Below are 23,931 nucleotides of genomic sequence, written 5' to 3'. Positions count from 1 at the left end.
AAAAATATTTAAAGAGTTAATGGCTGAGAGTTTTCCAAAAATACTGAAATATATCCTGCCACAAATCTGAGACTTAGGGAACCCCAAAAAAGCAAACAATAAAAATACATACCAATGAGCCAAGCTGCTGGAAAAAGACAAAAAAAAGAGAGAATCTCTTGAAGGCAGCCAGGTGGGGGTGGGGGGCTGAGTGGGGAAGAAAAACAATTAATTTTGGAATAGCAAAAATTAAAAAACAAAACAAAGCAGTAGACTACTCATCTAAACTATTCAACTTAGGATACAAAAGAATAACATCCATAAAATACTGAAATGATACTTCAAAATACTTTTTACAAAAACTGTCAACCCAGAATTCTATAGCCACTGAAAATATCTTTCAATGGTTAAGGTGAAGTTAACAAATTTTTCAAACAAATAAAAGTGGAGAGAATTCACTGACAGCAAATCTCTTATGCATAAAAATGTTCACAAAGTGTTTCAGGCAAAAGGTGTACAATACTAAACAAAAATATGGATCTACTGAAGGAAATGAAGAAGAATGAAAATAACAAAAATAAAAGTAAATGTTTAAAAAATGTCCTCTTATTTTTAAAGATAATTAACTGTCTCAAGTAAAAACACAACAACAATATATTGTGGGGTTCTAACCTATGTAAAACCAAAATATATGACAATAACAGGGCAAAGAATGGGAAGGAAAAATTAGTAGTACACAGCTGTAAGGTCATTAAACTATATATGACGTAATATATTTGAAGGTGAACTGTGATAAGTTAAAGATCTATATTGCAAACCAAGGGGAACCACAAAAAAATTTTAAAAAGGTATAAGTAACAAGCCAATAATGGGAATACACAGGAAAAATAAAGCTTACCCCATTTTTCCAAAAGAAATCAGAAAAAGATGGAAAAGGGAGTAAAGAAGAGTTCAGAAAAACCAGAAAACAACTACCAAGATGTCAAGTAAAGCGAACCACAGAAAGTCACTTTAAATACATACGTTCTAAATCTGCTACATGAAAGGTAGGGATGGGCTGGATAAAAAAGCAAGACCAATTATGCTATGTGTAAATAGCCCACTTTAAATATAAGGGCATTCAAATTAAAAACGAAGGTATGGCAAAAGATATAATATGCAAACACTAATCAAAGGAAATCTGTGTCGATATGGTCAGACGTAGTAGACAGAGAAAAAGCAGTATTACCAGTGATAAACTGGGACATAATACAATGTTAAGAAGACATACAATCCTAAACAGGCCTTCAATACTTACAAAATAAAAACTGATAACTGGTTGGCCCATTCCATTATAGAATAGGTGCTTATTAAATGTTAACTTAGCCTTTGTGCCAGGCACAAACAGAAATATAAGAAGGTGCTGCTTTCAAGGAGTTTCTATTCCCAGGAGGAAGACAATAGGGTAGAAAAAATATTCAAAAGAGTTAGAGAAAGAGTAGAAAAACAATAAAAGCTTCAATAAAGTTTTTACAGGGTGTTACAGAAGCACAGAGAATATACACATCTGGAGGAACTGATGGAGGAAAAAGGAGAAAGGTGATTTATACAAAATTTCACAGAAATATCATAAACATAAGTATAATTACCTGAGATCTATAAATTATGAATTCATAATGAGTAGTTTTATACAGTAAAATTAAAGTGTCTTCTCTAGCTCACCTGTAATCTAAGCTAATCCCTACTGAATAGGAGTAACAGTTCCTTAAAATACTGATCAATGACATGTACTGCATAATCATTTTGATCAAGGTATTTCAAAACCTCTGACAAAATTAGCATTCCTTTTCCTGTCTTTATTTATCAAACTATTGGGGGCGGGTACTATGATTCTTCATAAATTTGAGCTAGGTTTTAAGAATACAAAAATAACTACTTCACAGTTAAAGAGAGAAAAGTATGAAGGAAAATATTTAAACAGTAAACACAATTAAGTTTTCAGAATGTAATGGAAGCACAAATAAGGAAATTAGTTTACATGGAAGGATCGGAGAAAGATCTATGGCCATGTTTTCCAGAATGTCTTTCGAGCCCAGGGGCATTTATTATATGTATAAAAAGTAAAAAAAAAAAAAAAAAAAAAAAAAGGGAAAATTTTTTTAAAAAATTAAAAAGTTATTTTTGCAAACCTACCTCTAGGAATTTACCACAAAGTTGTACTCGCCAAAATACAAAAAGACATGCAAAACTTTTTTCAGTTATACTATTAGTAATAGCAAGAAACTAGAAACAACCTAAATGTCCTTCAACAGGCAATAGGTTGATTANCAAGAGAAATTAATATAATTAAAAAAAGAAAAAAAAAAAAAAAAAAAAAAAAAAAAGTGGACATTTTTGTTTAGATTCTGATTCCCTTCCTTATTAATTCTATTGAGGAAAACTTATGTAAAATAAACTACAAAGATATAAAATGTATAACTGATGAGTTTTGATGGTTGTTTACCCTAGAAACCAGCAACACAATCGACATATCAAGATCTTCATCACAATCAAAAGATTCCTCGTGTCTCTTTGCAAACTATCTCTCGCTCCATCTCCGTCCCCAGACAATGAATGTCTTCTGTCACTACAGACTGTTTTGCATTGTGTGTGTGTGTGTATATATGCATTAGATATAAATATATTACATATATGTTCATATAGTATATATTATTTTATGTCTCACTCTTTTAGCTCAGCTTAATGATCTGGAGATTCATCCATAGCGTCAGGTATGTAAGTGGCTTACTCTTTACTGCTAAAGAATATTCCACTGTATGGATACATCACTATTTTTTTAATCCAGTGATTTATAATGATAGACCTCTGGGTTGTTCCTAGTTTGAGGATGTTGTGAATACAGCTGCACTGAATACTGACTTACAAGTACTTGGGTAAATACTTAGGAATGGAATAGCTGAATTGTACAGTAGGTATTTGAGTGCTCATTATTGAGCACTATTATATTTAAAAGAAGAATGTGATATACCACTGAAAATTTTATTTAAGAAGTTTTCAAATACTAGGGCACATGTGTGGCTCAGTCGTTTGAAGGTCTGACTCTTGATTTCAGCTCAGGTCTCACAGTTTGTGGGATCGAGCTCCATGTTGGGCCCTGTGCTGACATTGTGGATCCTGCTTGGGATTCTCTCTCTCTCTCTCTGTCTCTGTCTTTCTCTCGCTCTCTCCTCCTCCCACGGGTTGTACATGTGTGCACTCTTTCTCTCTCAAGATAAGTGAATGAAAAAAAGTTTCAAATATTGTAAAAATTGAAAATCTTAAAAGAAAAAAATGTAAGTATTCTTGAGCATTTAAGAGGCACTTTAAATGCACATCAAATCAAAGCGAAACTTTAGCTGCTTCATAACAAAGGACAGGGTTTTTCCTCCAAAATCACTTAGGCCACTACAGAAAAGCATCAGCCCTATTCTACAAAATTGCTTTTAATGTGCAACTTTTCTAATTAATTTTATAATAAATATTCATCCAAATCACAAAATGAGAAAAAAAATCAGGGTTAAAAGAAATAAGGGTAGATAAGAAAAAATTCTAGAAATGACAGAAATTATGTCATAACAATTCAGAAATGTGAAGAGGAAAAAGGCAACCAGGTCTTCATGCAAGAATAGCAGCACTGATCCTACACTCAGAAATCATTAAATATTTTCACCTGGGGGCTTGGCTGTCAGTCAATCAATTTTAACATCAAATCATTTTTAAAAAAAATTACCTATGATTTTCATTCAGTTATGGCTTCCTGAAATATACATTCTGGAAAAAACAGACTTGGCCTATCTCCATTTCTATCTTTTCTTTATCATAAAGCACTATATATTCTGACATGATTTAATAAAGGTTAGGTGATACAAATGACATTTATTAAATACTTATGAACTGGCCTATATTATGTGGAACAAAGAGGGAAAAAAGCAACCATCATCTGGTATTCACTCAAGTGACAAGCTGTCCAACTGAAAGAACCAGTTGCTGTTCTTTCATCTTCTTATCACTGTTTATTTTAAGGTTTTTCAGGTCACTGAAGAGCTTTTTTTGCTGTTTATTTGACACATTACCATGGTTTTGCAGCCTAAAACATCAATTAAGTTGGAGGAAAGAAGATGGTGGAGCAGCATGGTCTCATCCCTGAAACACAACTAGATCAACACCAAACCATTTTGTACACCTATGAAAATGATCTCAGGATTAACAAACAATCTGCATAAATTGAGCCATAGAACCTGGCAGCTATGCAGTGCGGAGAGGTGAACTGCAGAGAGAAAAGCCATGGAGGGTAGGGAAATGTTTTTGTGGAAAGAGGACAGAGAAAGGGGGAGAGTGCGGTGCATTGGGAGAGTGCAGGAAAAACATTTCCCTGAAACTAGCTGGAGAGAAGAAAAGAGTAAAAATACTAGCAGGGGACTGAACAAAAAATCTGTTCCCCAAAACCACTGATGGAAAGGAAGGAGAGGGTTTCAATACAAACAGCATTCTATAAACAGTGAGGCACAGAGTCTGAAGTATTGGGGCTCAGTGCCTGGTGGTGCTCCAGTAAGGAAGCTGGGCAGCAGAGTCTGAGGGGGTCCTTGTGCAACACAGGGAAAAGTGGTTCCCTTGCTTGGAGCATTTGGTAGAGGCTATATGGTCTCCCCACAGGTAAAGGTCCCAGTGGACTCTGGACAACAGCCATGTTTGCTAGTATTGGGACAAAGACATCAGAGTGCCGTGATATCTGGTGCCAGCCTTGTGTTGTGATTTGCTACAATCTCTGAACCTCTGTGCTGCACAATCACATGAATGTTTGTCTTCTGGGGCAAGCTGGCACCCCACCATTGCTCAGTGAGACTATCCACCAGAGAGTTGGCATGGTTCCAAGCCACAGGGGTTTCTGAAGTGTGTCCTTTTGAAACACAATCCCATCTGAGACAAAACGCTGGAGGAAGGTGCCACCTGGCAGGCAGACAACTTGGACATGGACAAGGTACAGGTGAGAGTGGACAGAGACCTGAGACAAAGGAGAGGTGCTTCACTGTGGGTAAGTGAGAAAGCAAAGTTCCTGTGCCAGAGATTATAGAGCTGAGTGAAGCCATTTCAACCTCTCCCATGCATTGGTGCCTAACTGATCCAAGCCAGTCAACTAAGAAGCGTCACCTAGTGGAGAAGTGAGCCATTACATCACATCCAGCCATACTGTGCCCTCCAAGCTCATTCCCTAAAAAACCAGCACAAGTCCCTCCGCCTGCTTAGTGTACAGACTATAGAAGGCTTCATAGTTTCAGTTCTAGGGGATACTGAATGCAATTTTATTCGAGTTTCATTCTGTTTGCTGGCTCATTTATTCATTTTTTTTTTTGTTTCTGCTTTTATTTAAAATGTTTTTGTTTTTTGGGGGCGCCTGGGTGGCTTGGTTAAGCATCCGACTTTCGCTTGGGTCATGATCTCGCGGTTCGTGGGTTCGAGCCCCGCATCGGGCTCTGTGCTGACTGCCGGCTCAGAGCCTGGAGCCTATTTCAGAGTCTGTATCTCCCTCTCTCTCTGACCCTCCTCTGCTCACGATGTCTTTCTCTCTCTCTCCTAGAAATAAATAAAAATTAAAAAAAAAGTAAATAAAATGTTTTTGTTTTCTTTATCTTTTTTTTTCTTTTTCTTGGATACAGAAAGAGAAAAACATGGTTTTTGTCCTTTTAATTTTTAAATTTATTTTTAATTTAAAAAATTTTGTATCTATTTCATTTTCTTTCATTTTTATTCTTATGTAATTTTTTACTCTTATATTTTTTCCTTTTTTTCCATTTTATCTCTTTTCTTTTCCTTTCTTCTCTACTCTATCAAGCTTCTTTCAACAATCAGACCAAAAGACAACTAGGACCTAGCTTCCTTTATTTGATTTTTTTGTTTTGTTTTTAAATTTTGTTATTTTACTAATTCATTTTCTTCCTCCAAAATAACAAAATGAAGGAATTCACCCCAAAAAAAGAACAAGAAAAAATGACAGCCAGGGGCTTAACAACACAGATATAAGCAAGATGTCTGAAGTAGAATTTAGAACCACAATAAAAGGAATACTAGCTGGGGTTGAGAAAAGAAGTAAAATCTAGTCAGAACAAAACTGAAAATGCTATAACCAAGAGGCAATCTCAAATGGAGGCTATGATGGCAAGGATGGAGGAAGCACAGCAGTGAATCAGTAATACAGAAGGCAAAATTATGGAGAATAATGAAGCAGAAAAAAGAGGGAAACAATGGCAAAAGAGGATGATACAAGACTTAGAGAACTCAGTGACTTATTAAAAAAGAATAACATCTGAATCATAGGAATCTCAGAAAACGAAGAGAGAGAAAAGGGGGCAGAAGGTTTATGTGAGTAAATGAGAATAGAAAACTTTCCTAATTTGTGGGGCATCACAAACTTCAGAATCCACGAAGAGCAGAGAACTCCCACAGTTTCAACAAAAACCAACCATCACCAAGGCATATCATAGTCAAATTCACAAAATACACAGACAAGGAAAGAATGATGAACACAGCAAAGGAAAAAAGTCCTTAACCTGTAAGGGAAGACAAATCAGGTTTGCAGCAGACCTATCCACAGAAATTTGGCAGGCCAGAAAGGAGTGGCAAGATATATTCAATGTGCTGAATCAGAAAAATATGCAGCCAGAATTCTTCATCCAGAAGGGCTGTAATTCAAAATAGAAGAAGAAAGTGTTTCCCAAACAAACAAAATTAAAGGAGTTCATGACCAATAAATCAGCCCTGCAAGAAATTTTAAGGGGGACCCTTTGAGTGGAGAAAAGACAAAACAAAAGAAAAAAGACCAAAAGCAGCAAGACTGGAAAGGACCAGAGAACACCACCAGAAACAACTCCAGGGGCAACATAATGACACTAAGTTCATATGTTTCAGTACGTACTCTAAATGTTAATGGACTAAACACTCCAATAAAAAGACGACATCAGAATGGATAAAAAAATAAGACCCATCTATATGCTGCTTGCAACAGACTCACTTTAGACCTAAAGACATCTGCAAACTGAAAGTCAGGGATGAAGAACCATCTATCACACTAATGGTCATCAAAAGAAAGCTGGAGTAACCATACTTATATCAGAGACAAACTAGATTTTAAAATAAAGACTGTGACTAGAGATGAAGAAGGGCAGTATACCATAATTAAGGGGTCTATCCAGAAAGATTTAACAATTGTAAATATTTATGTAAATATTTATAAATATATTTATGTAAATATATATATATTTGGGTGTTTTTCCTGTTGATATATATATATATATATATCAATTAATTAAAAACATAGAGAAACTCATAGTATGGAATTCAACACCCCACTTACAGCAATGGACAGATCATCTCAGCAGAAAATCAACAAAGAAAAAAAATGGCTTTAAATGACACACTGGACAGGATGGTTATAGATATATTCAGAACATTTCATCCTAAAGCATTCTTCTCAAGTGCACAAATAACATTCTCCAGAATGTATCACATTCTGGGACACAAACCAGCCCTCAACAAGTACAAAAAGATCAAGATCATACCTTGTAAATCAACCAAAAAAAATTTTCGGGGGCGCCTGTGTGGCTCAGTTGGTTAGGTGTCTGAATCTGGCTCAGGTCATGATCTCACAGTTCATGGGTTCAAGCCCCACATCAGGCTCTGTGCTCTCAGCTAGCTCAGAGCATGGAGCCTGCTTCGGATTCTGTGTCTCCCTCTTTCCCTGACCCTCCCCTGCTCATGATCTCTCTCTCTCTCTCTCAGAAATAAATAAAACATTAAAAAAATTTTTTTTTAATATTTTTGGAAAGATCATGAATACTTGGAGATTTAAAAACATCCTACTATAGAATGAATGGCTTAACCAAGAAATTAAAGAGGAAATTAAAAAGTACATGGAAGCCAATGAGAATGAAAACATGACAGCCCAAAACCTCTTGTGTGCAGCAAAGACAATTTCAAGAGAGAAGTATATAACAATCCAGGCCTTCCTAAAGGAGGAATAAAGGTCTCAAATACACAACTTAATCCTAAAAGCAACTTAATCCTAAAAGCTGGAAAAAGGAAAGCAAATAAAGCCCAAACCAGCAGCAGACAGGAAATAATAAAAATTAGAGCAGAAATCAATGATACTGAAATCAAACCAACAGTAGAGCAGATCCATGAAACCAGGAGCTGGTTCTTTGAAAGAATTAATAAAATTGATAACCCACTAGCCAGACTGATCAAAAAGAAAGAGGAAAGGATACAATCATTAAAAAAATCACAAAAAAGAAATAAAATAATAAAAAAAGAGAACACAACTAACTGCAGAAATACAAGTGATAACAACAGAATATTATGAGTAATTATACGTCAACAAAGTGGGCAATCTGGAAGAAATGGACAAATTCCTAGATACAATATAAACTACCAAACTGAAAAAGGGACAAATAGAAAATTTGAACAGACCCATAACCAGTAAAGAAATTGATTCAGTAATCAAAAAATTCTCAAAAACAAGAGTCCAGGGCCTGATGGCTTTCCAAGGGAATTCTACCAAACATTTAGAGAAGAGTTAATGCCTATTCCTTGGAAGCTGTTCCAAAAAATAGAAATGGAAGGAAAACTTCCAAACCCATTCAATGAGGCCAGCATTACCATGACTCCAAAGGCAAAGACCTCACTAAAAAGGAGAACTACAGACTACTTTCCCTGATGAACACAGATGCAAAATTCTCAACAAGATACTAGCAAACTGGATCCAAGAATACAATAAAAGACTCATCCATCATGATCAAGTGGGATTTATTACTGAGATGCAGGGCTGGTTCAATCTCTGCAAATCAATCAATGTGATACATTACATTAATAAAAGAATAAGAACTACATGATCTTCTCAACAGATGTAGAGAAAGCACTTGACAAAATGTTTTTTCTTTTTTCTTTTTTTTAAATATTTTTATTTATTTCTAGGATAGAGAGAGACAGCGTGAACAGGGGAGGGTCAGAGAGAGAGGGAGTCACAGACTCTGAAACAGGCTCCAGGCTCTGAGCTGGCAGTCAGCACAGAGCCCGACGCGGGGCTCGAACCCATGAACCGCGAGATCATGACCTAAGCGAAAGTCGGACGCTTAACCGACTAAGCCACCCAGGCACCCCAACAAAATGCTTTTTCTTGATAAAAACCTTCAAGAAAGAAGTTAGAAGTAGAAGGATCACACCTCAAGATCATAAAAGCCATATACGAAAGACAAACTGCTAACTATTATTCTTAATGGGAAAAAACTGAGAGCTTTCCCCTAAGGTCAAAAACATGACAAAGATGTCCACTCTCACCAGTGTTATTCAACAAAGTGTTGGAAATCCTAGCCCTAGCAATCAGACAACACAAAGGAATAAAAGGCATCCAAATTGGCAAGGAGGGAATCAAACTTTCACTCTCACAGATGATATGATGCTTTATGTGGAAAACCCAAAAGAGTCCTCCAAAAAACTGCTAAACTGATCCATGAATTTAGCAAAGTCACAGGATATCAAATCAATGCACCTAAATCGGTTGCATTTCCATACACCAATAATGATGCAGCAGAAAGAGAAATCAAGGAATTGATCCCATTTACAGCTGCAGCAAAAACAATAAAATACCTAGGAATAAACCTAACCAAAGAGGTGAAAAATCTATATACTGAAAACTATAGAAATAGCCTATAAAAGAAATTGAAGACACAAAGTAATGAAAAAATATTCCATGCTCATGGCTTAGAAGGACAAATATTGTTAAAATGTTGATACTACCCAAAGCAATCTACATATTCAATGCAATCCCTATGACTATAACACCAGCATTCTTCAGAGAGCTAGAACAAACAATCCTAAAATTTGTATGGAACCAAAAGAGATCCCAAATAGGCAAAGCAATCCTGAAGAAGAAAATCAAAGCTGGAGGCATCATATTCCTGTACTTCAAGCTAAATTACAAAGCTATAATCATCAAGACAGTATGGAACTGGCATAAAACCAGACACTTAGATCAATGGAAGAGAATAAAGAACCCAGAAATGGACCCATAAATATATGGCAGCTAATAAGCAAGAAAGAGTATCCAATGGAAAAAAGTCACTTCAGCAAATGATGTTGGGAAAGCTGGCAGCAACATGCAGGAGAATGAATCTGGATCACTTTCTTATACCTTATATAAAACTAAACTCAAAATAGATGAAAGACATAAACGTAAGACAGGAAGCCATCAAAATCCCAGAGGAGGAAACAGGCAACAACCTCTTTGACCTTGGCCACAGCAACTTCTCACTTGACATGTCTCCTCAGGCAAGAGAAACAAAACCAAAAATGAACTACTGGGACCTCATCAAGATAAAAAAGCTTCTGCACAGTGAAGAAAATCAGCAAAACTAAGACAACCAATGGAATGAGAGAAGATATTTGCAAACCACATTTCAGATAAAGGGTTAGTATCCAAAATCTATAAAAAACTTAATCAAACTCCACACCAAAAAGACAAATGATCCAGTGAGGAAATGGGCAAAAGACATGAATAGACACTTCTCCAAAGAAGGCATCCAGATCGCCAAAAGACACATGATAATATGCTCAACATCACTCATCATCAGGCATATACAAATCAAAACCACAATGAGATACCACACCTCACACCTGTCAGAATGGCTAAAATTAACAACTCGGGCAACAACAGATGTTGGCAAGGATGTGGAGAAAGAGGAACCCTTTTGCACTGCTGGTGAGAATGCAAATTGGTTCAGCCACTTTGGAAAACAGTATGGAGGTTCTTCGAAAAATTAAAAATAGAACTACCTTATGACCCAGCAATTGCACTACTAGGTATTTAGCCAAAGGATATAAGAGTGCTTTTTTGAAGGGGCACATGCACCCTAATGTTTAGAGCAGCACTGTCAACAATAGCCAAAGTGTGGTAAGAGCCCAAAATACAAAACAGATGAACATAAAGGAAGGGAAGCAAAAATCATAATAAAAACAGAGATGGAGACAAACCATAAGACACTCTTAAATACAGGGGCGCCCGGGTGGCTCAGTCAGTTGGCTGTCCGACTTCGGCTCAGGTCATGATCTCGCAGTTCGTGGGTTCGAGCCCCATGTCGGGCTCTGTGCTGATGGCTAGCTCAGAGCCTGAAGCCTGTTTCAGATTCTGTGAGTTCCTCTCTCTCTGACCCTCCCCTGCTCACACTGTCTCACTCTCTCTCTCAGAAATAAATAAAAAACATTAAAAATTAAATTAAATTAAAAAAAGAGACTCTTAAATACAGAGAATAAACTGAGGGCTGCTGGTGAGGGTGCTGGGTGGGAGAGAGTGGCCTACATGTGCAAGGGGCATTAAGGAGGACACTTGCTGTGATGAGCACTGGGTGTTATAAATAAGCGATGAATCACTAAATTGTATTGCTAAATCATTATTACATTATATGTTAACTAAGTTAGATTTAAATTAAAATAAGTAAATAAATAAATAAATAAAACCTCAATTTATTTAATTAAATACTGTTTCAGGAAAAAAAAATTATGTTAGGGAGCTACTAAAAAGGAAAAGATTACTTTACAATGCCAGTAAATTAGACAAATTTAAAAAGGTGTATCAATCAGTAAAAGTTGATCAGAACTGAATTTTAAAATATTTGTTAAAAATACAGAAGATGTGTATAAATTCCTTTCTATCACTCTTCATGTCAGAAATGGAAGAATTTATTCAAGACAATTATTAAAGGCAGTATAATTTTAATTTTTATCATCTATTCACTTTTATATAAAGAATAGGACAAAGCAATAGATATTTGTCTGAAAACCTGAAAGGTATATCTGTTTGTCTAACTGGTTTGAGAATAATAAAACTCTCAGATTGTTATAGGACTTTCCTTAGTATTACCAAGAATCCTAATGAAATCAGAATGTCTTTTATTTCCCAATGAATAAACAGGAAGTCAGTGTTTCAGACTCCTCTGCATTTATAGAAAATGACAAAAATAAAGGATCAAATATGATTATAAAGCATATTTATGCACATATATACTTTTTACATAACGTTTTCAAATTTGGAAATATGTAAAGAGCTTTTCCCTCCTCACTTGGTTCTGTTCCATCTCTTTCAATTAGGTAGAGTTTATTTTTGTGACTTATAACAGATTAAACAAAATGTTGGTTTAGGATTAGCTTTTAGCAAAATTTTTACAACATATTCCTATAGCTACAATTTTTTTCACTATATCTGCAATTCTAAGCGCTGAACCATTAATACTGAAGCATAATATATTTAACGAAGTATGTATTTATGAAAGTGATGATAACTTCCTCAAATATAGTACTTACAGAGATAATGAACCAAAGAAATGGATTTTAGTTTAACGCTATTGTGAAAAATCACTTGAACTCTCAGGCCTCAGTTTCCTTATCTGTAAAATTTGGAAGAGGTGGAGTAGATGACTTATTCTAAAACTCTCTTCTTACATTATTTTTTTTTAAATGATGAATTCTAGCTTTACTCCCTTAAGTTTTCTAATTTTTTCCCTGAATCTATACTACCTATCCAAGTATAATCTGAACATTATCCTAAGTGCAAAAATTTACTTAAACACCTTTTGGGTGTTTATTCCCAAAGTGTATATAAATATAAAGATAGAGAAATTGCCCACCTATCATTTCCTCCTGCATATCTCTATTAAAAACTCAGACTTATTACTGCCCCAAGAAAAACAAGCAGCAGTTAAGAGCAAAAGTCAGAAGATTTTAAGAAAACAATCTTTCTTTCCTCTATCAGAGGACTGCCCTGACCTCTGACTAGTTGCTCAAGCTCCAAATCTAGAAATTACTCTTGATTTCTCTCTTACTCTCACATTCCTGATCCATCCACGACTGCAAACACTTCTCAAATTCTTCTCCTGCCCCCCATCATCCTCACTACCATACTCCTAAACCAGGTCACCATTATCTCTTGCCTGGACTACTATGACTTCTAAAGTCTTATAACTGGGTCCCCATGCTTCCATCTTAATTCTCAACTTCCATTCTTCTCAACCCACTTTCCATGCAGCTCCAAGAATGAGGTTTTTAAAGCCTGAATCAGATCCCCTTTGATAAATTATTATTACTCTAGAATAATCCAAAGGGTTCTCTATGATCTAGGTCTTATTTCCTCTATGTTTTTGCACAATACTCTTCCTGTACACTGCAGCTCCTTTATCTTGATCTCTTTTCTGTTCTTTAAACACATTAAGTTCTGGGGCACCTGGGTGGCTCAGTCGGTTAAGTGTCCAACTTCAGCTCAGGTCATGATCTCACAGTTCGTGGGTTCGAGCCCTACGTCAGGCTGTGCTGACAGCTAGCTCAGAGCCTGGAGTCTGCTTCGCATTCTGTGAACCCTTCCCTGCTCACGTTGTCTCTCTCTCAGAAATAAATAAAACATAAAAAAAATTTTTAAACACATTAAGTTCTTTCCTCACTTGTGGCTCTGCAATTACTATACTTCTAAAGAAATATTCTTCCTCTTCTCTTTAAATAGTTCATTCTCATTTTTCAGACCTCAGCTCAAATAACATCCTCAGAGACCACTTTCTTTAGCTTCAGATACTCTCCATTACATCATTTTGCTTATTCCTTTGATATCAATGACCACAATCTGTAAATATCTTTCTCTTGTATTATTTACTTATTTATTTCCTCCTGCGTAAGCCCACAAGGATAGGAACTTCTTGCTTTTATTTTCTCCCCTGATGCTCATCACTGGAATAGTGCCCTGAAAACAGTGGGCTCAATCAATATTTGTTATTAAAGTACCTGGTACATACATATACATGAAAGAATACAAAGTTGAGAAATTCCAGGGATTTACTCATCATCACTACTGGCATAAAAACACTCAAACCACATGACCCATGGTGTAGGTACTGAGAGGCAGGAACATGAATACATGTCTTCAATGACAAAGGCATGTTTCTATATCTAATCTTACTTAGTAGAGATAAATTTTTTCCTATGTCATATAGAAGACTGATTCAAAGAATTATTTAACAGGTTAAATCTTTGTTAGCTTATGCAAATATGTCTTAAGCATTCATATGAAAAACGTGAACCCATAAATATCGTTTCTCGAATTCAAAAAGCAACTTATTTATGAACCAGTTGCAGGTAAAATGAATGAAAGACTAGACATAAAAGTAAAAGTTATAAATATTACATCAGTGAAATTATAAAAAGGAGTCGTGAAGAAAAAACCACCATGATTGTTAAATACTCACATATCAGGAAAGAAGCATAAAGCTTGCAATTTTGTGGCATAGTATAGTCAGGTTTAAATTTTATCTTTCTGCAGGAAAATTTCAAATATATTTATATATTTACATTTATAATGCAGGATCAGGAGGAAAACAATAGTTCTGCAGATGTGGTTTAAAATTAGGTCACAATATGGCATGAGATGGACATAGCTTTGGAGTGCCTGATGATACTTGTTCTAATTTCTGCAGTCAATAGATTTCTCACATTAGTCAAACTGTTTGATAATCCTTTTTTTTCAAAAAGCCTTTAAATGATAGAGCATCCACAAATCACTATACATTTGCTCAAGAAATCACTGAAATTACTCCCTTTATTTGTATATTTCTATATTATCATTTTATTAGCTAAAGACTGGGTATCTGTAGATTATAAGCATATTATAAAATAATTTATTAAACTCAATTATTCCCTAAAATTACCTTAAATGATTTCTGAACAGCCTCTGGGTTATAATATAAATACTTTATAAGTCTAAACTGGTCAAGATCAAAATTAAATTTTATTCCAATTATTTTACACGAGGCTTTTGTGTGAAACTATTTCATACTTAAAAGAAATGCACATACAGTTATGACTTAAAATTTAACTTGAACTGATAATAGCACAGTCTTTGAAAAGATACAAACATTTATTCCACCCAGCAAGAAGACGGTGAATTATTCACCTTCAAATAGTATTTATCTTTTATATTCCCTTCCAGTCCCGGGAAATATCCACAACATGTAGCAGGGACAACTGATTAAAAATAGAGAAAGTTCTCAGTACTTCAGCTTGGTTGCAAAAAAGAAAAACAGAAAAATTAAAACAGAACACAATTAAGAGCAGAGGATAACATGTATTAACAGGGTTCTCATAAGCAGACTGAAAACTTTATGTTTAATATATCTAAACATTGACTTCATCTTTAACTGGTGAAATTAAGGTAATAAAGGTTAAGGGGGGAAAAGATTTAAGCTAAACGAACAAGTCTTACTTCTGAAGAACTTTATAAATTAGACTTTCCCCACCCTAAGACTTATTATTCAGGAAAGAAAAATTCCAAAGGCCATTCAAGCTTTGGCTCAGAGACTAGGAAGGAGCATGGTATCCAAGGGACCCCCCCCCCAAAAAAAAAAAAATTAATTTGGCAACTATGTATGACTTATTGAACTCAAGAAAAATCATCTAATATTTTTGCCATATACAACACTTTCTCAAACGCTGTCTCCACCTTCATATCTATAAAATTGGTAACAACTACTGGAAAATGATTATTCCATCTCTTTTGAACAAGACAGACACATCCTTATAACACAGTACTTGGAAACTAATGACATACTGAAAAAAAGCAGCTATGTAATGTGTTCTTTGCCCTACAATTTTCATCAAGGTAAAAATTTATAGAATCTTTGATTTTCAAATACCACTTTAATAAACAAGAGGCATTTGAATGTGATAGCAAGTATAAAAATGGCAAGATCATAATCTTTAAACCCAGTGCATGTATTACTTCTCAAAAATGATGGTTCAATATATATCAATCTGATAATAAACAATCTAATCTTTATTCATATTAGAATTTCATTCTCTCTGCTGTAGTTAGTTTTTACCATATCACACCTGGACTACTGTAATGGCTTCCTCCTCTTTCTGCCTCACTTCTCTTCCTGTTCTGATCCAAGTATATGCTTCTATGAAGCTGAAATAACAATTTCAAGTTACTTTCAGTGTTTTCTTTCCTGTCCACACATCAAAGTACAAAATGACTCCTTAGCCTACATACATTTTAAGTGCACCACACATTAATATATGGATGCAAAAATCAAGATCTCTAACCACAGTAAACCTCCACTATCATTTGGTTATTTAAAAAATTCGATCTTTATGACAGTTGATAACATACCCCACAGCCCCAACTCTGAACCTTCTCCCCATACTACAAGTTTCCTACTATTGCCTGGCTGCTAACTTTTACCGACAGATGGACTTGACTTCTACTATATTGGGAAGATGGGAGGCCATGCCAGAAACACTACTCTGATTGCACTCTTTACTACCTTAACATTCTTTTATACTTTCATCTATCTTCTGACAGTTTTCTGTAATACCAGATTTACTTGGGTTCATGATTTCACCACTTCTTTTTATCATCGTTATTCCCTCTGGGAGATTGACTCTGTCCTTGTCCACAGGTCCGAGCCTAACAAATATGTTCCTGTCTCCAATACTCTACATCACTCTCACAGTGCTGCCCTTCCCTCAAACTACTCATCTCTTTTTTTTCCTCATTAAACTTCCAGAAAGTTAATACTCTCCATTCATTTCCTGATATCTTACCATAGCCCTTGAAATTTGACTTCTCTCTCCACAAGACTCAACTTAAAGATGTTTTTAAAAATATGAGGGGGAATGGGGGGAAATGGGTGATGGGCACTGAGGAGGGTACTTGTTGGGATGTTTTATGTAAGTGATGAATCAGAGGAATAAACTCCTGAAGCCAGAGCACACCATATATATTGTATGCTAGGTAACTTGACAACAAATTAAATTAAAAATTCCTTTTCCCTAAATCTTATCTTGGGACTGTCAATTTTTCGTTGATTTTTTCCCTGAAAGTCAAATTTGAAAATCTGAAGGAAGAAAAAAATAGAGGCAACCGTATCCTCCATTGTAATTGCACACACCCAGGAAAACAAAACAAACAAGCAAAAAACCCAACAATAACTGCGGTAGGTCATACTTTAAAATTTTACATGTGTGCATATACATACATACTTTTCTATTTATATATATTCTTTCTCCCATACTTCAACTAGAGTTGAAATAAACAAGGTCATTTCACATAGAAGAGAGAACATGTGTGCCTCTCAGAGGCACATATGGAGTTTTTTTAAACTTTTAAGTTTGAAATAATTAGAGGTTCAAGGAAACTGAAAAAAAAGGACACAAAAGTTCCATGTACCCTCCATCCAGCTCACTCCATGGGTCACACTTACACAAATCTAATATAATACAACAACCAGGAAACTGACACTGATACAACCCACAGACCTTATTCAGATTTCATCAGGTTTCAAGGCACTTGTGTATGTGTGTGGGCATGTACAGTTTCAAGCAATTTTATCATATGTATAGATTTATACAGCCACCCTCAACATGCAGTATTTGTAAATATTCACTTTCATGCAAATCAGATTTTTATCAAATTGATAACAGGCTTAAAAATAAAAGATAAGCATATTTTTTGGTCTCAGAAAATAGAACTTGGATACATTATACAACACAGAAATTGAGCAGGTACAATGAATACAAACAAAGTAGAACAGTATTTTGGCTGAAAATAAACTAGTCAAGTCAAACTTCAAATTTTTAAGTTGTATGCTTTCAGTTTACTATAAAATAACATATCTGGGCTATGTTGTTCAAATAAAACTTAAAGTATTCAGTATTATTTCCTGGAATCTGTTGAAGATTTGGTATAAGAAATAATCATATGGAAAATATTTGGGCAATTTTTATACAGCTATTATTGAAGATGCTGTCTCTAATGCCAGCCAATATCCTCTGCATATTTTAAGAGGGATGTGTACAGAATCATCTAGGGAGCTGATATCCTGATGATAAATCTCTTCTAGCATTTGTCTCAACAGTTTTTGTTTGACTAAAGAACTAGACTAATTCTCCTTAGCATAAAATAAAAATTACTTAGAATAACAAATTTTTTCCACCCTGCCAAGAAGCTCAAATTAAATTAGCACCTATTATGGTAAGCATATTATCTCTGATTCTTAAATGATTTATCTTTGCCTCTCTTTATATGGCTTCTGGCCCTTATATCTTTATTTTAAATATCTTGTGTATATATGTATTACACTATGTCACAGAACACTTTTAGAAATTATAATGTGTGGACTGAATGTTTGTGTCCCTCCCAAATTCACATTTTAATACCCTAACCCCTTATGTGATGGTAGTAGGAAGTAATTAGGTTATAGCGGTAAAAACTTCTTTATGGGATTTGTGCCTTTATGAGACAGGAGAGCTTGCTTCCTCTCTTCTCTCTGCCATGTGCACATGCAGTGAGAAGAAAGCTTTGGGCAAACCAGGAAGAGTCCCCTCACTAAAGGAGACTAAATCTACTAAAGCTTCTAGATCTTGGTTGGACTCCTCAGCTTCCAGAACTGTGAGAAACAAATGTTTGTTGTTTAAGCCACCCAGTCTATGGTATTTTGTTATAGTGGCCCAAACCAAGACAAAGGATCATACATATATGCTACATACTTCCTTTATACAGCAGTTCATAATTTATATTATACATCTGTATGTAAACCTAATTTAATTCACATAAGTCCACTTTACCAATGAAGAAATTAAAATTCAGAAAGATTAAATGACAACTTAGTAAATGGCAGAACTGAAAACTCTATTATCTGCAATATTTGCCTTCCAGGGGGCATAGTAAAATCTCATTTATTTATAATTACTTTTATTTTAAAATGAACTATATTTTATATAAGCAATATATTATTTGCTTAATTTCTAAAAATGGCTCCAATTACTACTACTATCATCTATTTATTTTTATTCTGACCATACCCCACATATTTAGTCTTTACTTTAACAGTCAACAAATTGTGTTCCTTTGTGCATTTTATTTTCCCTATTGTATTAGATAGAGATGTCTTTAATAGAATGAAATTTTTTCAGAGTTTATAATTATTGTCACAAAAACAACATTTTCCCCAATATATTCAGCATATCTTTGTAATAAAGTATTTTCATGTGATAATAGCCATAAGTACTATCTCTAAAAATTGCAGTTGAACACAGTTTTTTATTCTTATATATAATACACTTTGATAATAAACCCTTTCTTATATAACAGATTAACTGATAAAATTATAAAATTATTACTTATTGAATAATTCTATTTTACTCTAAAACTGACTACTGAAGAAAAGTAGGATAAATATATGAACCTGCAAAACTCTCTTATACATGATTAAATACTTAACCTAACTTATACCATTGAAATAAACATTTATTTTAAATTGCAGACATAAATAGTTCCCTGTTGAATGTAACTGCTGCAAATACACTTTTGGTTACTCAGGCAATTTCAATGCATGTCTGTATTATAATACATACTTATCAACCAACTTACATTACAAAATACTATAGAATTATTGCTAATTATATTTTAGCATTTGGAACCAGAATGATGAATTCTTTTTTTACATAAAAATAGTGTGGCATAGTTATAATCACCAATATATAAATAAGTCCATGCATGTGTTTGGTATCCTTTCCATTTATACTTGATGCCAATGAAATAAACAATATTTATTTCACTTCATAAATACTGGCTTTGGCAAGCCTGATCATCATCTCATTTTGAGTTATTCTTCAGTGAGTACAAACTGAATTTTCTTCATATCATGTAAGATGGCATATTAAATAAGTTTCTTAAGTATGTACCTTTCCAATAATAGTATCAATTAAATAATAAGCATTAATTTTCTGTTAAGATGCACATTTAATTTTAATATGTATTAATTTGAATTGTATATAATTCTTTCTCTGGTATATAAAAAGGCACAAATATTTGTCTAATCATTTTTTTCTAGCTTCTACTAAATGACCTTGAACAAATATATCTAATATCAATTATTTCCTGACCTCAAGCAGTTACATCTGCAAACAGAGAAAACTCAGTCTCCAATCACCAATTTACCCTTACAAATTATAAATACAGTGTGGAAATTTAAAAAGAAGCTCTTCAATACCATAAGGCCACTTAACTATATCAGCGAGTTAAAATGTGCACAGCTATATAAACAAAACTAGTCATTGAAAGAAGGGAATATTACAGAGATGGCCAAATAAGGAGAAGAAAAAAGAACTCATTGTTTTTAGTATCTCCTTTGAGAGAAACGTATAATGAAGCAGGCTGAAGGCATGCAATTCTGAAATTTAATGCTACTTCTCTTTATTTAAAATCACATTACCCAACATATCCCATTGCAACTTTGCTGATTCCTTTCTAAACTGAAATACAAATTTTCCCTGATCATTGATTTAAAGAGGGGCGCCTGGGTGGCTTAGTCGGTTAATCGTCCGACTTTCGCTTAGGTCAAGAATGTCAAATGTCTCATAAAAACGGTTATTTGGCAAAGTTCAAGGCAAAAGAGCTTTAAAATGTTGTTTATGCCAGAAGTCTGGATACTTCGAAAGAAAAATCCCTAACTGAAGTATCTCTGGAAGCTCTTCGGAAGATCAGAAAAAAGATCAGGCATCTTAAATGAAAAATGTTCTTATCCAGTGACTCTTTCATCTCTATATGCAAGAAAGAGACTGGGATTCAAAAAGTTCATCAGCAACAAAGCCACACTCCATCCTACTTAGCAGTTATATCAGCCTGCTACCTGATGTTATGTAAGTTTCCTTCCATTCGGAAGAGTTCCTAAAATGTCAAAGCCAGTAAAACTGAAATCTGACCTACTTTTTTCAAAAGATTTCCATGGATTTTATGGCAAGTGTAATTCCTTTTACAGTTGGGAGCTCTCCTCCTTTCAAATAAACTGTTAATTAAAATAGGCTAGCAACTACTTTACCTTTTAAGGGTTAAAATAAAAATTCATAAAATATACACCAATTTTCTCAAATTTTTATCTCTTACAGTGAATTCCTGCCAGTGCCTTTTGCATATATTGGTTTTACTATCCATTGTAAGCCTAGTATCATTCTGAATGAGCCTGCATTAAAGAATTATCCACTTAGGAGTGCCTGGGTAGCTCAGTCATGATCTCATGGTTTGTGGGTTCAAGCCCCATGTTGGGCTCTGGGTTCACAGCTCAGAGCCTGGAGCCTGCTTTGGATTCTGTGTCTCCCTCTCTCTCTGCCTTTCCTTCACTTGTGCTCCCTCTCTTTCTCAAAATAAACATTAAAAAAAATTTTTTTTTAATACAAAAATTAGCCACTTGGAATGCATTTATAAAATGTAAGTAAACTGCTTAGTCTGTTAGGTAAGTTTGATAAAACACCAATGTGAATTTTATAATATATTATTTATAAGAAAAAGATTCTGTGTATTTATAAAGCTGTCATGTGTAGTTTTCTATATTCCTTTTAAGAATGAAGCATTACATTCTTGAGAGGGAAGAGGTTAATTAATTAAAAGAGAAATTATTCGATACTTTTAAAAAAATAAATCTAGTTCCTGGGTTCTTTCAAACTCCCAATTGTCATAAAATATAATGAGAAATGCCTTTCAAATACATTCACAAATCAACCACACCGCATCATATTTACAGATATAAAATATCATTTTTGTAATTCAAATAAAAGAGCTGTACTTTTCTACAATTATTCTGACAAAAATCACTGTGAAGTTCACAGAGATTTAATTTCATATAAAAGGATAAGAAAGCATACAGGCTTATGGAAATTATATGCGTAAGATAGCATGGCACAATGAAGACATTTTATCAGATAAATTACAGTAATAAATCATTCCTTATATTTATACATTTTTAAGACTACTAACTTCATTTTCCTTAATCAAGGTTTACAAGTATAAAAAATAGCCTATATTTACTATGCTTAATTTTCCATTTAACTATAATTTACATTGAATTAAATGAAAATGAAGTGGTTATAAGTATTTGTAAGTAAATGGAACAAAAAAAAATTATAGCTTAAAGCACACCCAGAGACTTTATACTGTATACCTCATAAGAACAGAACAAATGGACTTTAGCTTCATCAGAATGATAATCTTATTAACTACACATTTACTATCCTAACTTCACGGTTCTTTAGAGTACACAGGAAATAAAACTGCTCTGTGCCCATAAAAATCACAGCAATATGAGACAAGAGATCACTATGAGTGCTTCTTCTATTGTGCCAAAACTAAGGGAAAGTCCAGAACAAAATACTCAAAATAGAGAATTCTTATGTTTAAATAAATTAAATACTAAATTCTAGTATATACAGAATTCTAGTATAATTCTGTGTATATACTAAATTCTAGTATATACACAGAAGGATAAGAATATAGTAATGATCAACGCTCACCAAATACATGCCATCAGTCTTTGACTATTACTCTGTAGAGATCTTCTTAACTTACATTGTTAACAATAATATAAAATATATCTTAAATAGTTCACTAAACATTGAAAGCTAATATTACAAGCTATGATGTTTAATAAAAGTCCTAAATATAAAAAGGCAAAGTTACAAACATAAAGCAAAAACTTTATAGATAAAGCTAATACCCTAGGATAAAAGGACTGGAATGAGGGAAGAGATAGATAAATTTATAATCAGTATTGGGGACTGGAAACTGTAAGTTAAAATTCATATTAAGACATCCACATCCTTAGACATACTATGTTATGTTCCAGAAAAAGGAAAGGAGAATAAATTAGGCTAGCCTTACCACCAATGCTACAAAAAAATTATAACTGAAAGTTGCAATTTCAGTCTTTTTTTTCTACTTCTTTCTTTTATCATAAATAAATATGTTTATGACCTTATTTCCTATCTGGCTCACATGCCCAAATCACTTTTTAAGACACTGCCTATTATGAAAAGGCTATGTCTTTTGTGCATGAAATCACTGCGGAAAATAAACAGTAAAAGTTATCCTAGTTATATAAACAGAACTAAATACCTAGGAGACTTTAAAGGTAAATGTTAAAATATGTGTTTCTGGCTCAGAAAATACAAATCTAAGGAAAATCAAGGATAAGGCGAACTTAACTGAATATACTCAGATTTTTCTGTATTTTGTTTACATATATGTGGAGAAGTAGAAAATGCAAAATTTTTGCAATATACCCAAACCCAAGTTCTTGCTTTTTCTTTACCTGGTACAGCAGCGTATTACAGAAAGTGAAAGGATGACAATGACATTATGACAAATAGGAATGGAGTCAATGCAGATGCAATAGGCCAATCTAGCTTTTGAGAAGATAATGGTTTTTATTAATCATTTCATTGAATTACAAGTAATTGAAAAATTTATTTGGACAGACAATTTAAAAAACTGTTTATAAGCATTCTCATTGAGAGAGATAACTGTAATAAAAGCTAACTGAAAAGATAATACACATTTTTTCTAAAACTAAAATGCCCCGATTTCTTAGAAATTGACTTCCTTTCCTCTGAAAGTATTATTTGTGATAGCAGAGGAAAAGAATTCACTTCCTTAACTTCTTAGTTAAGAATACTATGGCTCAAATTTCCACTGGTTCTGCTAAGTAAGCAGAGCTAAATCCTCTGGCTCATGTTAGTGTCTTAGCCTACAAAAGATAGTGCTAACACTAAAAGTAGAATTAGTCTGAAAACCATAATTCTTAAACAAAAGTTGTTAAGTGTATCATTGATATTTCAACACTTACGGCTATCGTAACATATGTTTCCTAGAGCCCTGCCCGTTTGAAGTAGCACTTCCTGGTCTTTGCTATTTAGCAGCTGCACCAGTGGTGAAATCAGTCCAGCATCCACACATGGAATACGCATAAATTCTGAAAATAAGAGACATATTTAATTAAAAACCTAAAAATTCATAATTTACATAGATCACATCCCTTAATAAATACCCACTATTAAAATGTTTAAGATGGCTTCCATTTG

General features: G+C 34.1%; 1 protein-coding gene across 5 annotated transcripts in view; it reads right to left on the bottom strand.

Annotated features, from left to right (window-relative positions):
* Positions 1-23,931, bottom strand: part of RAP1GDS1 (Rap1 GTPase-GDP dissociation stimulator 1) — a 173,402-nt gene that overhangs the window by 79,734 nt on the left and 69,737 nt on the right. For all 5 annotated transcript variants that reach the window (XM_077762333.1, XM_077762332.1, XM_077762334.1 and 2 more), the window contains one exon: positions 23,697-23,822. In XM_077762333.1, the coding sequence (XP_077618459.1) occupies positions 23,697-23,822 (126 nt within the window). The remainder of the gene's footprint in view (positions 1-23,696; positions 23,823-23,931) is intronic.

Source organism: Crocuta crocuta, unplaced genomic scaffold (genome assembly GCF_008692635.1).
Source record: "Crocuta crocuta isolate KB4526 unplaced genomic scaffold, BGI_CrCroc_1.0 scaffold83, whole genome shotgun sequence".
Taxonomy (NCBI): Eukaryota; Metazoa; Chordata; class Mammalia; order Carnivora; family Hyaenidae; genus Crocuta; species Crocuta crocuta.
This window is presented reverse-complemented; position numbering and strand designations above follow the sequence as displayed.